Source organism: Hydra vulgaris, chromosome 02, assembly GCF_038396675.1.
Source record: "Hydra vulgaris chromosome 02, alternate assembly HydraT2T_AEP".
Lineage (NCBI taxonomy): Eukaryota > Metazoa > Cnidaria > Hydrozoa > Anthoathecata > Hydridae > Hydra > Hydra vulgaris.
In genome coordinates, this window is record NC_088921.1 from 30,455,113 (window position 1) to 30,474,361 (window position 19,249).

The 19,249-nt window shown below is 26.4% G+C and overlaps 1 protein-coding gene across 1 annotated transcript; it reads right to left on the minus strand.

The window, feature by feature from the left end:
* Window positions 1-736: 736 nt before the first annotated feature.
* Window positions 737-17,418, minus strand: LOC105845650 (UDP-GalNAc:beta-1,3-N-acetylgalactosaminyltransferase 1). Its single transcript, XM_065790569.1, has 3 exons — window positions 17,261-17,418; window positions 11,905-12,790; window positions 737-1,319 (listed from the first exon to the last, which is right to left on the minus strand). The coding sequence occupies exons 1-3, from the start codon at window positions 17,270-17,272 to the stop codon at window positions 1,093-1,095; spliced, it is 1,125 nt and encodes a 374-aa protein (XP_065646641.1). The 5' UTR covers window positions 17,273-17,418; the 3' UTR covers window positions 737-1,092.
* Between the last annotated feature and the right edge of the window lie 1,831 nt (window positions 17,419-19,249).

A 19,249-nucleotide genomic window follows, 5' to 3' on the forward strand; every position in this document is an offset into this window, starting at 1 on the left:
TAAAATTTACGTACATTTTTGAAATAATCTTAAAAGTTTTGGTATATTCATTGAAAATTCTAGAATGCTCCTAAAATTAATGGAAATTTTTGGAATATTCTCAAGATTGTAGGAACGCTCTGAAAGCTTTTGATTTGACTGCTAGCCTAAGTAAAGTTTTTTTTACTTTTTTTATTTATTTTTTGCTGGACTTTAAGTCCATATGTGGCTTACTTTAAAACTACATTTAATTTGAAACGTAACCCAGCATCTTTATAGCCTTTATTTCTAATTAACTCCTCTTTATATGGCAAAGACTTATTTTAAAATAGTTGTTTGTTTGACCCAACCTTTTTATACAATCTTTTTGTTTAACCTGACTTATTAAACAACTTTAAACTTCATAGTCAACCCTATCTTATCTTAAAAGAGATATTATAGTATCTATAAAGCTTTACTTAATAAAATTATAACCCAATTAACACCCTTGATTTTTTTAGGTGTTTATTAAGGTGCTCCAAGAGACAAGAGATCTTTAAACGCTCTTCTGAGGTGCTTTGTGATAAAAACTCTTCGGAAGACCATTTAAATAGGAGGCTCGCACCTATTTTTCTACCAATATCGCAAATGTGGTCAAAGCTGACATCGATACTCGGATCTAGTGATTCTGAACCAATCGCTCTAACCACTGCGCCACGGCTATTTAATCGTCACAAACAACCTTTGATAAACGCCAAAAAAAAATTAAAATTTAGTTGTAGTATTTGTTGCTAATATATCAAAATAAAAGATGTACTGAAAAAAGTACAATGTTTACATACTGACAAAAACACAATATTTACATACTGAAAAAAGCACAATTTTATTTTATTTTGATTTAGCTGTTTATATGGTTTAATTTTATTTTTAAAATTATTGCTATGAGAAAGAGTGTCATATCTGATAAAATAATAAAGATATCATGTCATATCTAATAAAATGTTGTAAACACCACTATTATAAACAGTAAATTTTTCAATAGAAATGCATCGTCTCCACCAATATTGTATTTAAACTTTTATCAATTAAGTAAAATCAATTTTCAAAAATCATATTAGATATGTTTTGATAAATTCACTCCCCTGATAGGTTGGAATTTTTTTCGTCCACATATGCTGATGTATTTTCCGATGTTACAATTTCGATATGGCTCGTCAGATTTCTAGAGTCCAACAAAAAACTTTTCAGTAAAAAAATGTTGCAATTAATATCTTTTATAGGATGAGAAACAATGATGTCTTTAGAATAGCTGCAATGATCATTATTTATGTAGAAGCCTTCAGCGTGGCGTGCAATAACTCCTAAAATTAAACTAAAAGTTACCAAAGAAATGTATTATAAACGTATTATATAAAGTGTATATTTCAAAATTAGCGTTAAGTTATGATAAACAAATTGAAAAAATATTAGTTGAAAACTCTTAAAAAAGCAATTACTTTGAAACAGGAAAGAAGAGAGAGGAAATGGCAAAAGAAATGGGTTGAAAAATATTTTTTTAGAAAGACTTGTTGTGTGACCTGCAAAAATCACAGTATAAAATTGTATTTACAAATGAACCAGTTTTTTAAAAACTTTTGAATGCAATCAAGAAGATTTTTTGTATATTTTGAATTTGTTAGAGGTCGTTTTAATAAAAAAAGCCTTTTTCCATTTCTACAAGAACACTAAGAAGAACAACAGTGACCTAATTAAATTATATTATAAAACTCATAAGTTTTTAAAATAAATAAAGTAGACTGGGGTAAGAGTAAATGGTCTACTTTCAAATTTAATAATTTTTTTATCAAAAAAACATTTTACGGCTATTTATTCAGTTTTTAGTTTTGATTAATCAATTTTGCTAATATCAAGTGGAAAGAAACCAGTGTTTTGAAATCCACCAATTATTAGTGTTCATACAAATGCGTCACCGGAACTAAAAGGTTTTGCCTGTAGTTGAATGAACTTTTTTTTGTTGAGCTGTTGAAACTTGTTCCTGCATAAAATTCGGTAAGTAATGCAACAATATACAACAATACGCACCTACATCTAAGTGTTGAAGTGGGTGGGATGAATGAACCGGTAAACATGTCAGCCTGATGTTAATGTCAATGTAAATACATGCAAAATTGTAAGTAACATGAGTGACGTGTCGGTCCAAAACTAAAATATGAATATCTGTAATTGAAAAACTTATTTGATTATTTACTTTTTCTGGAATTAATTTGATTGTCGATATGAATACTTTAGTGAGTTATTGAATAAATTGCTTCTCTTCCATCAAAACCGACTTGGGTGTTGTAAATACAATGTTTAGTGGTCCCCCTACACATCAATCTTTGTACAGACGTACAGAACGTTTTGCCGAATCCTTCTTTGACTAAACTGATAAGTACTTAAACAAGAACAAGGCTTTACTAAGTGATTTTTTCTGAAGCTTTACTAAGTGATTTTTTCTTTTTTTAATTTGATCTTTTGATATTTTTTGAGTTGTTGCAACAATTGCGCATTTCGCAATTGCTCTTTATTATAAGTTGTTTGCGTTTTACAAATGCAAGTACGAGTCATTTTTGTTTTAAAAATATTTAGATAGATAGTAAAGGCTGTCATATTTATTTACGTTTTAACTAATAATTATGAATTGATTTAGCCACGCTCATCTTAATGCATAAGAGTGAGAATTAGTCACGAAACTAGCAAGTTCAATTTTGAAAAGTGAATCTTGATCGTCATAAAATTTTCTACAAAACGGCCTTTTTAGTTTAGTAAAATTTAATTTTGGGAGTTTTGAAGTTGATTTTTGTAATAATTTTCTTTTTTACTAGGGTGAGTAGGGTGAGAATTTTAAAGTTTGCTAAAGCAAAATAAACTTTTTAAAACAAATTTTACATCTTTAGATAGAGCACAAAATTCTCTACAATACGGTTCCTCACATTTTAAAGATTTTTTGCTATGGCTTTGCAATAAATGCATAAAAAAAAAATGCTTGATCGTTCAATTTTTTTTTCGTTTACTTTTAACCCACTTTTACTCTATTTAATGCAATTTCTTTTTAAACTAGTAATGACCTATGTTGCATCGAAATACTGAAAAGATAACTCGGCAAAAATGCATTTTGTATTCGTCAGTCGTTTAAACTGAGAAAATTGCTTTAAAAACTATCCTAAGTACCCGAGTAAAAAATGCATATTAACTTATTTGTTGATATGCAGTTATCGTATATACAATTAATTTGATTTTAGGACAATAAATAATAATTTTAATAATTTTAATTATAATTAATTAAAAAATAAATAACTTTACTTTTAATTAATTTAATTAATAATAATTTTATTGTTTTCATGACTAAATTTAGATATTAATAAATTTGTTGTCTTTTGATTAAATTTAGTTTATAGGGTTAATATTACATGCAAAAAAAATAAAATGGTTAGTTTTTCAAGCATTTACGTGTTTCATTGCACATTCAATTTACCTTTAAAAAGTACAAAAACAAAATTATTTCGAGTAAAAAAATGTAGTCTTTATACTTATAAAGAGTTATAGTTATAATAAAGACCAAACAATATACGTTTTTATTTTAAAAATTCATTTCGAACAGTTTTAGTTGTTCGTTTGACTCGGTGACTCAAAAAGAATACAACATAGTCTGAGGGAATAGATATGAGAGAATTTTGAAAAAACTTTAACTTTTAGCTTTTCATTCTTTGAGGGGATATTTGAGGGGATGCTTTAGGGGTACCTTGAAGGGTAACTTGAGGAGTAGCTTTTGCTTAACATTCTTAAATTAATGCACTTTAAAAATAACAGTTTTATTTGATTTCAAAAGGGAGCATTTATCAACTTGTTTTCCTTTTGAAATAAGAACTCTATTTAAATACAAACATTTAGAAGCATATTTAAAAATTCTTTTCGCATATTTAAACTGAAAACCAGTACTTAGAAACCAGTATTCAGTGTTTTCAATTATGTCGCATAGCCACAAATTACAGAAAATCAAACCTTAAAAAATTTATATGGATTTGATGGTTCAAAAGACAAACAAAGCTGCATATTCTTTATTCTTAAAAACAACTCTAAAAAAGCATGAATAAATAATAATAAAATATAAAAAACCAAATGCAAAAAAAAAAAAAAAAAAAATACAATATTTAAATTAAATCTAAGCTTAAAATCAAATTACGCTAATTAGGAAATCTAAGAAAAGTTTTTTTCGGAGTTACCAAAAAGTGCTAAATTTTCTTGATTTTCCTTTTTTAGTATAATCACAAGTCTGGTTATTTTTGAAAAAAAATATATTGTTTTATAAGTTTCTTATTTAAAAATTACTTTGAGTATATATGATTTATATTTTAAAAGAAAACAGTGTTTATGGCAACTAAATAACAAATACACAGTAATTTTTGAATGACATAACATCTAATGAACGACAACAGCAACAACAACAACAACAACAACAACAACAACAACAACAACAACAACAGCAACAACAACAACAACTACTACAACAACAACAACAACAACGACAAGCTATTTATTTTCCGTAAATCATTTTTACAATAGTTTTGATAATAATAATAATAATAACAATAATATTAGTAATAATAGTAATAATAATATATTATAATAATATACGATAAAAAATAATTAATACAAATTATAGTAATAGTAATAATAAGTATGTTTACAAAAATTACAATGAAAAAATAATAATAACTAATATCATAATGGTAGTTATGAGCATAAAATTATCTATAATAATAAGTTAATGATTTATTTAGGATGGTGTCACTCATACTGAAATCTGATCAAAGGAGTGACACCAATTTTTAAACATAGCATAAGTAATAATAAGCAAAGATATATATTGAAACATATGGACCGTAAACACATAGATTAAAGCACATAAAACATTCATTAAAACAAACATGTAGAAATCATAATTTGCAAGTTTTAATAATAAAAAAAATAAAAAAATAAAAAAAAAGTACTGATAATTGTACTGATAAATGATAATAATTGTAGTAATGACAAAAATAAAATTAAAAGAATATTTTCATCGTAAGAATAGTATGTCTAGAAGTCAGAATAAAAAGTTTTTCAGATTTTTTTAAATTGATATTGTTTAAGATAGAGTAAAGGTATTTTAGGTTTTGGTTTTTTAGACTCATTCAAAATGCATGCAATGCTCCTGTTCCATTCACAGACGCACTAAAAAACAATAGAATTTTTACCATACTTCTGGGTTTTAAAAGATGACATTTAGTTTTCCATTGTGTGTATTTCTAGTAGAGTAGAAATGTAATAGTCTACTTTCTGTGAACAAGTTTGTGGTAGGAAATGGTAAGTTTTTATTTAAGGAGACAAAAAAAAAAAGAAGATAAACAATAGAATTTTTACCATACTTTTTAAAAAAAGTTTTTAAGCATACCTAACTAGCGCTGGAAATGTTGGAATGAAAAGTTTTTTGAAGGACTACGATGTATCTGATTTTATTGGTTGAAAGTTTATTATTCTAATGTATTGACGCTGAGACAATAGCAACTTGTTAATGCAATAATTTTCAAACTGACCCCAAACTTGACAACAATATCTTAGATGAGATGAGAATAATGCACAGTAAATATTCTTTAGTGTAACTTTATCGACATAATGACGAATAATCGAAAACCGTTAGTTTCTTGCTTAGTTCATTAGTATGAAAGTTCCATGAAAGATAGCAATCAAATAATACAACAAGATATTTAATAACTCTTGAAGGATATAGCCGTTATTATTAATTTTGATTTTGATTTCAACATTTTTAAAGAAATAGCTTTTTTCTCGGAGATGAAAAAAAAATTAGTTCAGTTTTTTCGGTGTTGAGACATATTAGGTTAGCATTTAACCAGTGAACTATACTTTTTAGATCCGAATTAACATTTTTATATAAAGAATGATACAATTTGTTGATGTGCAAGAGATTTGTATTATCAGCAAACAGACGAACTGAAGAGAAGTGAACAGAGTTGATTAGGTCAATAACGTATATTAAAAATAAAAGAGGACCTAGAACAGAACCTTGAGGAACACTGCACAAAACTGGTTTATTACTAGAATTGAAACCATTAATATTTACGAATTGTTTTAATTTAGAAATCAAAGTACTATGGTTAACGGTATCGAAAGCTTTTTGTAAATCGATAAAAACACCACAAACGAAATGACCAGTATCAAGAGCTTTCCTAATTTTTTCTGATTTACTTATTAATGCATGGCAAGTAAAATGTTTTGACCGAAAACCAAATTGAAAAACATTTAAACAATTAAATGAGTTTAGAAAAGAGTACACTCTAAAATACATAAGTTTCTCAAGAAGCTTACTAATGTTAAATAAAAGAGAAATAGGTCTGTAGTTTGTACATGAAAGTTTAGAGCTATTTTTAAATATTGGAATAACGCGAGATAATTTCAAAATATCAGGAAATTTTTCATTTATAAATGAGGTATTAAATAGTTTAGAAAGAATATCTGAAAATTCATAGTTAAATTCTATAAGAATATTTGTGGGAATGCTGTTTGGAAAAAATAATTTGTTTGTATTCAATTTAGATATAAAAGATGAAATTTCAGGAATATTTGTTTATTTAATGTAATGGCATTTCCAATGTCATTTTTTTGACATTGGAAATTTCATTACGTCTACTATGAACATGAGGACTGTTGAGCAAAATATAATAGAAATGTCGCCTGATATCAAAATTCAATACATCACAAAATATAGTATACTAAAAGACTTTCTAAAATATATTTTTGATCAAATGGATGGGCGAATGTTAATTAGAAATTATGTTCTATTGTACAGTAAGTTTTGTTTTGCGGCCCATGTACCTTTGTTTTTAAAAGAAACTTCCCTTTCTTTTGATAAAGGGTCTTTTGTTGACTTACCCTTTAATAATTGGAAATAAGTTTAAAGAAAAACTAGATTATCACAAAAAATAGAGTTTATCACAAACATTGTTTTGACGAATGTTATACTATTCAATCAACACTTAAAAATGTTTCTTTTATAGTTGACAGTCAACTAAACTACTAGAACTTGCTAAACGAATCAAATGCAATAAACAAGTTTTAAAATTTATAATTAAAGCTGTTATTTATTGTAGATGTATACCTCTGCATGGTACGCTTGAAAATGTAGATAAACTTGAAAATGTTGGTAACTTTCTTTCAAACGAATGGCTGCATGAGTGGACTGCTCAAAATAAACGTCAAGCGCTGTCTTTTCTGAAAGCGTTGGGAGTTAAGATTTGATTATATGACTAGTTACGCTACAGCGAATTATGTTGTTTCTTTGTGAGCCTATAGTTAAGTTGAAGGAAAAATCTAGTGACATTATATATGCTTTTAAGTGTGTTAAAACTTATCTCAGAAATAGAAATCATGAGAATAGACGTAAATATGTTTGCCGAACGAATATATAAGAATGTATCAATTCTTGCCGGGGAAAAAAATATAAAGTCAGTAACGCCAAAAGTGCACACAGGCCAACAATCTCATCGAGTGAATCCGTCCTTTGAAACGTTTGAAAAATATTTTAAAAGGTCTCTCATCATTCCATTTTTAAATCATATATTAATTGAATTAAAAGATAGATTTAAATCATATGATACAATTGAGATGCTGTTAAGTTTTTGTACCATCATTATCTGCGTGAAAACTTCATTGGAGATATAAGAAATGATTTAAAAAGCTATGATACATTATGCAAGCAATCTTTAATGCACATCCACTATGATTAGTGGATGTGCAATAAATTTTGATTTAAATGGGGCTGTTAAAATGTTTGCAAAATTAATCCGAGGAGATTAGAATTTGTCTCCTTTCGTTTAGACAATTAACAATTGTTTTGATCATTTGAATACTTATCGTTGAAACCAAATGTTTGTTGTTTATTTATTTTTCATCACTTACATTATATCAAAGTTGCGGCAAACTTTGTATTCAATTATAATATTTTTAAAAAATGAAGTTTAAATTTTACTTAAAAAAACAGTGGGCCACCGACAAAAATTTGTCACCCTCCTAAAAAAAAGTCTGGTTACGGGCTTGAATGTATATAATAATACCTATATATTATATTAAGATAAATTATAAATACAAATTTAAAAGCGTAAAAATAAAATGGAATACAACGAATGATATGCTTGATTCAATTTTTGTAATAAAATTCTTTTTGAATTAGAATCAAGAAAAAAAAATTGAATCAAAATTGAATCGAGCGAATCGTAACACATTAGGCTTATGTGGTATGATATGGCATATGATAAGACATATGCTTATGATAAGCATATGTATAAATTTGCATCATTGTTAAATTTCATGAAGATTGAAAATCTTTACGAAATTTAAAAATGATGCAGAATGCATTTAACAAAATGTTTCATTAGTTACATAGTTTCATCATTCATCATTAGTCGATGAATTTTAAACAAACATAAACCAAATAGTTTTAAAGTTTTTTATTATTTTTTTAAATTTTTATTATTATTTTTTTGTTTTTAATGGTTTCGATTCTCAACGCACCACAGCACAGTGGGCCGGATATTAGACATATGGTGGACAAAATTATTTTGATCTTTTTTTTTTTACTAAAACCCTTTATATGTCCGAAGAATCACTTTGTATTAAGATATATTTATTTTTATCATAAATTTTAGTTAAATAGTTGCTAATTCTAAAAATTATTTAACAAACTTGATAAAACTTTAAAAACGCGGATTTGCAATTTTTTAGTTTGAAATCCTATAACTTCTTAATACTGTGGAACTGAATAACAGACTCTTCTGATGGAATAAACTAAAAAAAAATTGATGCAACAAACTTTAAAATTAAAAACGCGCACTTCAGAAAAAAAGGAAATTTATCACTAGATTTGAAACTCTATTATCGATATTGTATAATAGATTTGAAATATATAGATAAATTTATAGAAATATATAGAGAATATAAATGAATATATAGATTTAAAACTCTGTTATTGATAGTATTATATGCCCACGACGTTTTGAATAAGTCTGTAGATTATTTATCATCTTTGTATATAAAAATGCATTTTTTTATTTTTAATCTATTAGCCGTACATTCTGGATGAATAATATTACAACGTTTTTATTATTATAAAGTCTACTGAGTTCTGAAGGTACTATGCAAATAATCAACAGACACTCTTCATTTGCCTCTATTTTCCTTTTTAACTTACCTGTTTGTAAACACTATACCCTGTAGCACCACTAAAACCAGCCTTGCATCTAAACGTCAGTTTAGTTAATTCCTTAGCATTATGTTTTGTATACCACATAGCTTTTTAAGAGTGTGTTTTAGAAAATCTTTTAGCGGTATTTGTACTGAACAGCGATCCATTTAAATGTTTTTGGAATAGCATTTAGCTTTTGAAGATCCTATACTATTATACAAAGGATATATGTTGCAGCCGTTTTTTCAGCACCATATCGTAGTAGCTGGTATGTTGATTTTGATATATCACCATTAATTATGAATGCTAAAGCTTTATCAAATGAGTATATCTAAGCAGGTTTAATTGGTATTTATTTTAAATAATAGAAATTTTTGTGCCAGTTTTGTATTTAAACTCACTTCTTAGTTTCAATTTTGTCGCATGTTGCATATTGCATGATGCATGTTGAAGTAATTTATGGCTAAATAAAATATTAAAAACATTGTTAAGCTTATTATTTTTGTTTTGTTACAAGTTTTTTCAAAAGAGCGACATGGTTTCCCAACCTCATTAACTGATGATGTAGCATTTAATACAAAGCTACAAGTCATTATTTTAAAATGTTAAAGAAAACCAAAAGGGGAAGTTAGGGGCAATGTATATAGTTCAAATAGGTTGTACACATATTACATTTACAAGTTCAAGCATTTAATATAGGTTCTCGTAGGTTTCCTAAATTATGTGACACTTTTTGTACAAAATAAAAGTATTAAATGTTAAAAATTTACCAGGTTATTTTAAAGCCAGATTATAAGTGTATTATAAAGGCTGATCTTTACTTTATTTTTTTTTCCGAAAAGCTTTACTGTTAAATATGTAAATATATAAACTAATCGCGTAAGTTCATAAAATTTTAAAAATAAAAATGTCACGTTTTTTTTTTTTAAAAAAAAATTTTATTATACATGAAACCGCAATTGATTTTTGTGGTTTTAAAAGATACTATTATACTCAAAACAGTTTTTAAAATTTTAAACGAGAGTATTACAAATATGTTTTATTATATGGTTTTGAATATAAAAGACATTTATTTTTTAGGTTTTGTCCACCACATGGCCCACTGTGCACAGTAAGACAGATTATTTTAAAAAGAACAAAAAGTCACACAAAAACTTAAGTTTCAACAATTTTTGACTTAAAATGTTTAAGTAAACTAATTTTTGGTAAATAATCAACATAAGAAAATTCTACACCAAATATCAAAGTATATTTTTTAGCATAAAATACGTGAAAATATTAGAATTATGATCATAGTAATTTAAAAAAGTAAGGTACCTTTACGTTAAGTAAGGTATCTTTACATTAAGTAAGGTATCTTTACGTTAATTTATATAATATAATCCATCTTAACAAGTACTTCATAATATATTTAACTAATGCTTCCTAAATTTATTTTTTTCAATTGTTTCTCATTTTTAACGGAGTGTTATTTTTTTTGTTAAATGTATTTTAGCAGTATTTGGTTAAATATAAAATTAAATAATAATATAAAAATAACTATATAATAAATATAAAAATAAAATATTACGATGTGAAAAAAATGTAACTAATATGTAGTTGTGAAAATGTAAATAAAAGTGAAAAAAATAAAAAATTTAACCTTATTTGCAATTAATTTTTTAAACTGCATTGTTACTTAACTTGCTACTTAAAAAGTTATTTAAAATACATAGTGATACATAGTTTAAAATTTTAGATAAATAGTATTACATAGTTTCATTACAAACAACGCTTCTTTTTTTTAAAAAAAAAAAAAAAGAGTAATATTTTTCGGACGTGTAAAAATCATATTTTCCTAAAATAGTCACATTAAGTTTTAACCTTTTGAAATTTGATTATAAAGTATGTATTTAGCTTGTATTTAGCAATGATACAAATACGCAAGTTGAAAAAAAAATTATAAAGACTAAAGAAGATCCTTATTGAATTTATTAAAACTTCTCTTTCAATTCCTGATAATCAAGTGAAATAAATAGATTATTACAGATATTCATTTTCCAAATTTTTTTTTCAAAGTAATTTGATTTGTTTAATGCTAAATTCTAAGGAGAAAGCCTCAACAAACTGATCCGTAATGCAAAGTTGCACCACAAAGCAAAAATATCACGATTCAACAATCTGAGAGATCAGATCCACTATCTTTTTATTTGATTAGATCCTTATTGATCATTTCTTATGCAAAGCTACTAAACTTGTTAGCATCTTAAAATATAAAAAATATTTAACATTTAACTTTTTTCTTTTGCGTGTTAAAGAGCTTTATGCCTGCTAGTGCGCACTTTTAACGCGCAAAAATATGTGTTTGCGTGTGCATTGATTTGCTAATGATATATTTTGGTTCATAGAGCCTATATTTTGAAATATAAAAAGGGATACCGTTGTTTAAGATCTCAAAAACGTTGTACGTGTGTTTATAGCAAGCAAAAAAAAAAATTTCTGTTGCATATTTTAATTTCTTGGCCCCAAAAATCAATTATTGAAATCATGCTTATCTTATAGTTTGGTATTTCTTTCTGTTTTTAACTTAATTTGCCTCCTGTGACCAGCATGGATTTTATTATATCAAATTTATTTATTATATATATAAAATTAAAAAAATTTGTTCAACTATTTTTATTAAAATTAATTACCTATTTTAATTGCTATTTCACCAACAAACTCGTCATCAAAACTAAATATAGAATTTAGATCAAACAGTGGTATCATTTTTTTGATGCTAGATTTCGATAAGATATAGCCTACGCCAGAGCAATAAGAAACATAGTAGCCATTTTGGTTCGCCATTTTGTATTGATCTATTTTCTTCACGTCTGCATTTTCTATTTTATATCCAAAATAGGCGTTTTCTATATTATTATTTTTAACAAACGTTAATAAGTTGTTTATATTCAAGTAAATATCATCATGACCTTTAAATACAAATTCATATTTAACATTATAATTGGTCCATATTAATCCAATGATCATCTTTTTTGTTAAAGTAGAAATTTCTTCAAACAAGTCAACAAAAATTATATCGTTCCATAATTTTCCTTCTTCAGCTACGTTTATTACTTCTTCTGAGTCAATTGTCCTTCCGACAACAAATATTATAAGATATTTTTCCTTAGCATTCCAGTATGGTGATTTTCCCCATGTCTTTCGTATTGTATTTCTTCTGTCTACGAAGCTTGCATGTGAGCTTATAATTACAACGGCTGTATATACTGTATTGCAGTCTTTCTTAATGCTTTGAAAAACTATATGAGAAAGGTAACGTTTTTGATAATTGTTGTTGTTATTTTCTTCTGCATTTTTTAGCAAGTAGGTTGTTGACAAAGATTTTTTAGATAAATCATCATTAGTATCTATTGAATAAACGCTCGTTTCTGAGTGCTTCTTAGTCTTTAGGTTTATCATAATCAGTTCAATAACGGTAATTAGCACTGCTAAGATAATTATACATGCTACGAAGTATCTAATCACAGATTGCTTGAATAGGTTAGTACATGTTTTCGCCTCCCTTTTGTTTGAACTCTTTGAATCAAAATATAGCACAATATATTATACTTTATACCTTCTTTTAAACTAAATTTATTATGATTTTATTATAATGAAATACAGTTATAAATATAATTAAGAGAACTTGATGTGTAGGAGGTGTAGGAGGTGTAAAAATTGATGGGTGTGTAGTTTAATAGACCAGAAACTGTGTTACACATTAGTTTCCTTAAACTGTGTTACACATAGGTTTCCTTAAACCGTTTTTTATACAACTTTTTGTTTTATAAGCTAAAATAAAAAAAATTAATACAACATTGATATATAATTATTATATGTCAAAACTCTTTATCATTAAAAAAAATATTCTACCTGAAATCTGAATAATTGTTTGATTACATAAAAAAGAAATTGTAACTTTATGTTTAAAAAAGATGTGATGTACTCAAGCAATGATAAAATGCAAATATCAAAGTTTCAAATATAATTTAAAACAGTTACAATAACATCAAATTTTAGATTAATAGATTGACTTGCTCTGTTAGATAAACACGTCGCTCATGTCCTGCCTGAAATTGTGGCCATACATACACAACCTTGCCTCATTGAATTTTAAATTTTAACCAATTGTAAACTACAATTCCATTGCAATGCATTGTAGTAAACTCTAGTATATTTCATGATACCATGTGGTGTACAGTTTTGATAATTTTCAATTTATAGCTGTATGTATGAGCGGTTTTGTAATAAATATATTTGAAGATTGTTATTTAAAATATACTTTCAATAAAATTTCTAAATCAGCGTTACATTTAACAAATAAAAATTTGTTGCTATACATAACGAGTTATACTTAAGTTATACTTATTCTAAACAAAGTTATACTCAACGAAGATAAAATTATCTTAATACGTTGTGTTTGCTACCAGAAAATAACGTTAGATTTGATGATGTTTTTCCATTTAGGTTTTTTCACTAGGTTTTGTTCCTATACAGTTAAGTATACATATAGCATATTCTATACATAAACAAATCTACTAACTTGTTTAAATATGATATTTAAACAAGTCAGAAGGTTTGTTTATATAATTTGTTATTACTTTCTTATAAGAAAATAATGCGTCTTTTGTTCTTATTTAGTGTGGTTTTTATGGAATAAACATTATAGTCACATATGGAACGCACCAAGGTTATTCCTTAAAGGAGAGTAGTAAATATATGGCTAACATATGCTTAGCACACATGAGCCACACGAAACTTTTACGCAAAAATGAAGTGTGACTTTTGTTCCTATTTAGTGTGGTTTTAGTGGGATAAACATTATATGATAAACATTACTTTCTTTCTTCTATGAGATAACATGAGATAACAGAGTAGGAAAATATTGCACAACATCTTATTAGAATCCTCAAAATCCATTTTCAAGAACTACAATAAAATATCTCATATTAACAAAAATAAAAAAATAACAACAAACACTCAAATCTGTTATCTGTAGAGAACTCTCAGCTGTTTAGTACAGAAAACCCACCGATTCCAGACTTGTGTTGTTTCTGTGACAATTGCATTTTCATGGGCATTCGATTAACACATATAAACAACGTGGAATTGTGTTGTTCTTGCATAAAATGATGTATAACATGATGAGAATTCGAAATCACTTAAAAGCGAAAACAACCAAAAATGTGACTTATATTGTTTCTGAAATAAGTTATACACTTACGAGCTACAAGCACGAGAGAATTATATTAAGTTTAAATATGTCAATTTTATCTCAATCGGCTACACTCTTTTATGTTTTATGCTTCTCTGAGGCGTTCACTGGTCAGTACAGTTTTACTAGAATGCATTGCATTCAACACAAAAACCAATAATATTTAACCGGCGTTTTTGGTAAATTTACCAGTTAAATGTTATTAGTTTCACCGTCACGAAAACGTAGTAGTATATTATACTAAATTTCCGCAGAGAATATGAAACCAGTGATAAAAGCACGCGACATTTAAGTTTGACTTTGAAACATCAAAAAACACTAAAAAAATACTGTTAAACTCGAGTAAAACTGCCTGGGAAATAGCAACCAGACAATCTCTAATGGACTTATTATAAAAGGACAAAAATAGACTTCGACAAAGCACTAATTGCAACAATTTTAATTACAACTATCAAAAATGAATTGTCTATAAAAAATGTTTGTCTTTCTAGACAATAATTTTAAAAACGGACACTAAATGAACAATCTCGATTTTTTATAGAAGATCTATTTAATATATAATTTGGACTTATAACGAGTAATTAAATTTTCACTGCAGCATCGTTTCAAAAACTGAAAACGAGCACAAAATTAAAAATACAATTTTTCTAACAGAAGTTCCATTTTTTAATTTTTTGTCCAGCGTGTGCTGTTGATTAAAAAGTTAATGTCTATTTAAAAACCTCAAAATGGACTATTTTGTGCTCAATTGAAGTTCATTAATTACTCAGTTCAGTTGTTTTTCAATTCTCAGTGAATGTGCGTGAAAATTTATTTTTAAAATGCCCTCTCCAGTTTGGGATTACTTCAAAAAAGTTGAAGGTAAGTTTATCATTTAAAAAATTTTCCTTAGTCACTAAAATCTTTATCACCTTCAATAAAATTATTTTAAAAATATGTGATCAAGGAGTTGTCCTTTATAAAATGTGGATTAGTAAGTAGAAGATTCCAATAGGTGTTAAAATTTATTTAGGTTTGTGAATAAAACAATAGTGAAAAAGAAAAATGTTTTTTACTTTCATTTTATTGATGAATATGTACGCAAGTTTTAAACAATAATTAATCATGGGCAATGATCGTCATTTGGAGTTTTGATGTCATTTCAATATTTTTTTAATATTATAAATTTACTACATAACAATCTTCAAATAATACGGTAATGAAAGATTTCTGGTTTTATGAATTCAAGTAAATTTAGACAAAATCATAGACACCAAATAGACAAAAAATTATGCTTTGTTGACTTATGAAGTGAAAATTATTTTTTAACTGAGCAATCTTAGGACACCATCAAAAATTTGATAGACACAACAAGGACAAAAAATTAAACATTTGTTGTGTCCATTACAACATACAGAATTGTCTATGTCTGTGTTGTAAGTCTATCCATAGACTAGTCTGGTTACTACTGGGAAATAGACGTGGTTTACGCAAAGATCGTGACAAACACGTGTCTATACAGGTTTTAATTCCAAAAATGAAACTAGATATGCCGGCTGGGTACTTTATTATGGTTATCTGCAAGTCCTGAAAATTTTGTATTTGATGAAGAATCAAAATATTTTGGTTATTATCAATTCCTGAAAGTCTTGAAAAGCTAAAACTATTATAAATCTCTTGACAGTTTTTTTTATCATTAGTTACAAAGTTAAATGTTTTGAACATGAAAATATATAAAAAACTAAAAGCATTCCTTGACTGATTTGGCGAAAATACTTTTGACGTACGAATGACGCTTTCTACGTGAATTTTTAAAGGTGCTATGGTTTGACTTACATTAGTATTTTCTTTAAAAATTTCTGTCAATTTAAAAAAGTACATGTGGTTTAAGATTGGTTGTATTTTAAAATAACATTTTTATTATAGAATAATATAAGTAATATGTTGTATTATAAAATAATATTTTTAAGGTTTAGAAGAAATTGATAATTGTATCCCTCGACTTTAAAACCTGTGTCGTCGGCCCTGAACTTATAATCGACCATAAAAAAAATCATTATTTAATAGTTCTTCATTAAAGAAACTTTATAAATCTTTATTCTTGATTTTTTTGTCAAATATTTGTGATAAAAAAACAAAAAACGAAAAAAAACTTTACGACGGCCTTTTTGAAAAACCCATTTGTAAAGCTGATTTATGAAAGTTATAGCTCCTGACGAATAAATAGCTAAGTACATTTAAGTTACATACATGTTTATGAATGAAGAATAAAGAACTCTGTTTATCATTCCACAAAAATAATAATAATAATAAAAAACAATTAAATAAAACAGTTTTTTTTTTTAAAAAGTGTATATTTTATTTCTTTTCTTTGTGGTAATATATCTTGTAGGATATATTGATAGATATACATATCTTGCAGGATATATTGATAGATATACATATCTGGCATATCTAATATCAGGAGATAAAAATTTTACATCACATTCATCTCTATTGATAATATACTTGGGTCAAGAAACTTTTACCAAAAACTTTAAATTTTTCAAAATTTTAAAAAAATGCTTTAAAAATTAAAAAAAAATCATTAAGCTCTTAAAATTTTACATCCTATACTTTTATTTAACTGTAGTTTAAAGAGCATAAATAATAAAAATATATGAAAAAAGGGTGAAAAGAAAAAAAAAAAGAAATACGTCAAACAAGCGAAACAACCTAGAGTTTTAACTTCAATTTATAGAATTACTAGATAAAAAAAATTGAAAACATTATTTGAAGATTAAATTTATAAATTTGTAATTTTAAAACATTACCTTGAACAACATATCAAATCCTTCAACTAAAAACAAATAAATTGTATTTCTTTAATTTATAAAAGTCATTGCCTTACATTTTTTCTTTTTTACTTAGCGTCAAAAACGCATAAATAAGTAAATTTAAATTCAAACAAACGCAAATCGTTGAACAATATAATTGATAAATATACACAGGTATAGAAATATAGAAACAAGACGAACAAATCAATATATAAATAATTGACTTGTATTAAATTTATTTGGATTTAAATAATTAACTTCGCAGTGCATATGCAAGGCTGACTGGCTTCATTGGTTATTATTTCATTATTATATGTTATTAGGCGTATCAAAAGTTATTACGGCGCTATCATAGGTTGTTATGCAGTTATCATAGGTTATTACATCGTTATCGCGACATTATCATATGCAATTAAGCCGTTATCACAGACCACTATGATATTATAATAGTGTTACTATGACGTTTTTATAGATTATTACGGAGATTTATAAATTAAACTGTAAAATAAAGTTTAAATTGATGCAGAGCAGACTCCAAATTTTTTGATTTTAAATCATGAAATTTCCTAGGCAGCTCGAGTTCCCTAGGTAAACATTAAATTTACCATAAAATAATGATATCAACAGAGTAAGAAGTAAAAAGTGCTTTACAAAGTGAAAACTGCTGAATTAAATTTGTTTTTACCTTATAACTCAGGTTTTAATATATATATATATATATATATATATATATATATATATATATATATATACTTTTTTTTTTTTGACGTGTAAATGTATACATTCCGTAAGATATTAGCATTATATGCTGATAGCAAAGACAAGGAGGAGACTTAGTATGTCTTATTGCTATCACCATAGACAAATTTTGTAAGTATAAAAAATAAGAAATTGCGTTCAGCATTTAAAATAAAATAAATAAAAAAGTCAAAAATAAAGAGTTTAGAAGTAAGATAAACGTTAAAACATTTTGACATTTATGATTGAGAAATTATAAATTTATTTATTAAAGAAAATTTCACGAAATAAAAAACGAAACAAAAAAAAAAACACATGAAAAGCAAGAAAACACAAAAAACATAGACATAAATATCGTAAATAAGTCTATAAGCTTAGACAGTTTTCTTTTCATATATTATTGAATAATTATTAGCTTATTTCAAAATTACTCCTTGGTAAAAGAAACCTTTTTTCGTGGATTCAAGCTTTACTTTAGGTATGGTCAGTGGTATTTCATTGTTTCTTGTGTTTGCTAAATGACAAATTGCCTTAAAACTGTTAGAAAAAACACATGAACCAAGTTCTTTCTTTAAGATCTTAAAAACGCAAGTTACAGCTTATTTTTCATTGACTTCTTTAAAATGCGGCAAGTTTATATTAACGCTTGAAATTTTATTTGCATTTAATATTATTTGGATTATTCTACTATATAAACGGTTGATGTGGTATAATTGGGTTGCAGTGTGTTTTAAGTTGATTAAATCACAGTAAGTAAAAATTGGCAAGATCATTGAGACATAAATTAATTTAGCAGCGTTTATTGTTAGCAGGTGTCGTGTTTTGTTTAGTAAGCTAATACGCCCACTGATCTTATTACATTTAAAACTAAAATCGTCGTTTAGTGAAAGGGTTAGATCTAGATGGATTCCTTAATATTTTTATGTTTTGGTATTGTTTATTTAAACTTCATTAATATGTAGATTTAAGCACCGGCATTTAGATAAATTTTCTTGCGGTTCCAAAAAGCATTGTTTCAGTTTTACGTTTTTGAAGGTTTAACAATAAATCATTTATTTCAAACCATTTTGATATCCCGTATAAGTCTTCAAGTAGTTTTTCCACTATTAATTGAATGTCATTATCAGCTACGAAAATAACCGTGTCATCAGCATACTTGATAATCAAGCTATGTATTAAAACGTCTGATACATCAATAAATTCAATCAAAAATAACAAAGGTTCAAGAATTAAACCTTGCGGAACTCC